Raw genomic sequence first — 2,535 nt, 5'->3', positions numbered from 1 at the left:
ACTGAATCTGTTTGCTTTCGGTGACCAGTGATATGCTATTTGGAATCCCACTGATAGGACTTCCAGCATCATCACTTGAGCTGCCACGGTATGACAAATGGACCGACAAATGTGGTGTCAAAACTTACACCCTCGCAACCCTATGGGGCAGCTCTACTCTGTCTCATGGGGCCGTGATGAGTCCGAATCTGCTCAACAGTGACCGTGTGTGTTTGGGGGTGTCACGAAGGTCCAAACACCTTTCTTGAAGCATTACACTTCCAGGTTTCCAACACTTCCTGTTGTGGGAAACTAACATTGAGAGAAATATGACCAGGACTGTATTCCCTGACTTACAACAGATGGAATCTGGAAAGCTAATATTCCACGGTAGGAAAGACACCACTTTGGTAAGTTAAAGTCCAAGTCCATGATCCTGCTTTAAACAGCGTTCCCACAGACTCTCCCCTTCTAGCTACGTTGCCTTAAAGTGAGCACATGGTTGATTCTGTCTCCCTATAGAAGCAGACATCCTTTGGTCATCTCCTCTGCACCCATCCCCCCCTCATGCCTTCCCCCAGTGCAGGCATTAGGTTTCCTCACCTGTCAGCTCAGGGGCTTTACTGTGATGACCACCCACCTTGTGACATACGTAACTCCTGAATATGCATGTCTTACTGGCTACTTATAAATGTCCCAAGACAGTAAAGACCCCCCTCTCCTCCCCTCGTCTCCCACCTCCATGTGGACCACCAAGAGGGGCTGAGGTGAGCATGCGACCATCAAATGTGTCTGACTCCTTTAATTTTATCCCCTCTCCTATCTTCTATGACTTTACTATGATCTTTATATATTCGATCCGTACAATTGCACCTACGGACCCCGAGGTTGTCAGAGGCTGGTTTACTGTGACATCCTATGGAGTAGAGAGCACCTGGGCAATGGAAGCAGAAGCAGGGGGTGTATCTCACCTGAGGCCCCAGAGAAAGCAAGAGGTGGGTGCGATCGAGGCCCGTGGTCGGTCAGAATCAGAAGTACATACCCAGAGGCACCCATTGGCCTTCTGGGAGGATCACAACTGTGGGGCAGTGGGACATTTGGGGGCAGAAGCTACGGAGGAAAGGAAACTGGAAACTCACAGTGGCTCCTTGAATGTCACATCCGTGTTGTTGGTGATCTCTATCCCTACAGTCCTCGGGCAGTCCACGTCCTCCTCGGTGACCCCTTTGAACTTCCGGGGCTCCCTGAGATGGGGTCAAAAGATCTGGTGTTCATTTAACAGGGATTTCTGGAGCCCCATTGGGCCCTCCATAGATCAATGTCAGTTGTTAGGAGACACCCGTAGAGTGACTGACAGACCATGGGAGTTTTTCCATGGCTTGTTTGAAGCCCCACAACCTTGCATTCTACAAGATTACCTTAAAAAAGAAGGCATGTATATGCACACCCACGTTCACCGAAGCATCATTCGTACAATAGCAAGATGATGGGAGCCGCCTCAACGCCCATCGGCAGAAGGAGGGATGAATACACTTTGGTATCTAACACCCAAAGCGCTGCTACCCATCGTTAAAGAGCAACAGCACCATGGTGAAGCACCTCACGATGTGGATGGGCTCGGAGGAGGTTATGCTGGGTGAAGTCAGTCCAAAAAGAAAAGGGCACGGACCGTGTGAGACCACTGTTGTTTGAAAAATCAAGTCGAGGTTTTCATAGGAAAAAGAATAGACTTTGACAGTTACTGTGGCCATGGCGTCATCTCATGCCATCTTGAAGATATAGAAGAGTCTCGGGGTGATATTCAACCTGTGAGTCTGGTCACAGCCTGATGATGCCTCCTTGTGGGTGTGGCCTTCTCCTAAGGAGGGCCTTGGGAATCTCCCCTTGTCTCTCTGTTTCGCTTTCCTGCTGGCTGACCCTAATTGCCGCCATGCATCAGCCAGTCATTGGATCCACAGGGCTCTGCACACACCAGCCTGTGATCCCCCTGCATTCTGCATCATTGCAGAATGATGTATGAGCCTGAAGAAGGGATTATGGACTACTATCGGACTGATGGGACTGGGCTGGGATGTTTTCCTGATATATAATGACTTCTTGATTTAAAGCCTTTTCTTACCCATGTAGTAGTGTCACTGGATTCGTTTCTCTAGTCAATTCAGCACAACACAATTTCCAAGGGTGGGAAAGGAAGGGTGGAAAGGAGATGTAGAAGGCTAGCAGTAGACGGTAGACAGTTAACTTTGTTGAAGGGGAAATAATATACTACAAGAGGGAGATGGGGAAAAAAGGGGGTGACAGAGCCAACTACTAGGAGGTTTGAGACATTGTTTATAATAGTGAATGCAAAACATGATCTGATATGTAAGCCCTCACCCAATCCACAATTAAAAAAAGAAAAGAGAAAATAGATAAGGAACGCTATCAAAAAACTATAAAATGTGAGGAAAATATATACACGAATGATATCATCAAAATTACGAGGACCCTTATTCATAACAACTCACCTTTCCTATGAGAGAAAGTAGAACTTATTCAGAAAACAAAAAAGATAAA

General features: G+C 47.3%; 1 protein-coding gene across 1 annotated transcript in view; it reads right to left on the bottom strand.

Annotated features, from left to right (window-relative positions):
- The window catches only part of PLA2G4C (phospholipase A2 group IVC), a 43,448-nt gene that overhangs the window by 3,885 nt on the left and 37,028 nt on the right, over positions 1-2,535 (bottom strand). Inside the window, exon 13 of the mRNA XM_045292650.1 lies at positions 1,119-1,223. Coding sequence (XP_045148585.1) covers positions 1,119-1,223 — 105 coding nt within the window. The remainder of the gene's footprint in view (positions 1-1,118; positions 1,224-2,535) is intronic.

The sequence above is a fragment of the Echinops telfairi genome, unplaced genomic scaffold (genome assembly GCF_000313985.2).
Source record: "Echinops telfairi isolate 266 unplaced genomic scaffold, ASM31398v2 ScPeMD7_655;HRSCAF=1070, whole genome shotgun sequence".
NCBI classification, from domain to species: Eukaryota; Metazoa; Chordata; class Mammalia; order Afrosoricida; family Tenrecidae; genus Echinops; species Echinops telfairi.
This window is presented reverse-complemented; position numbering and strand designations above follow the sequence as displayed.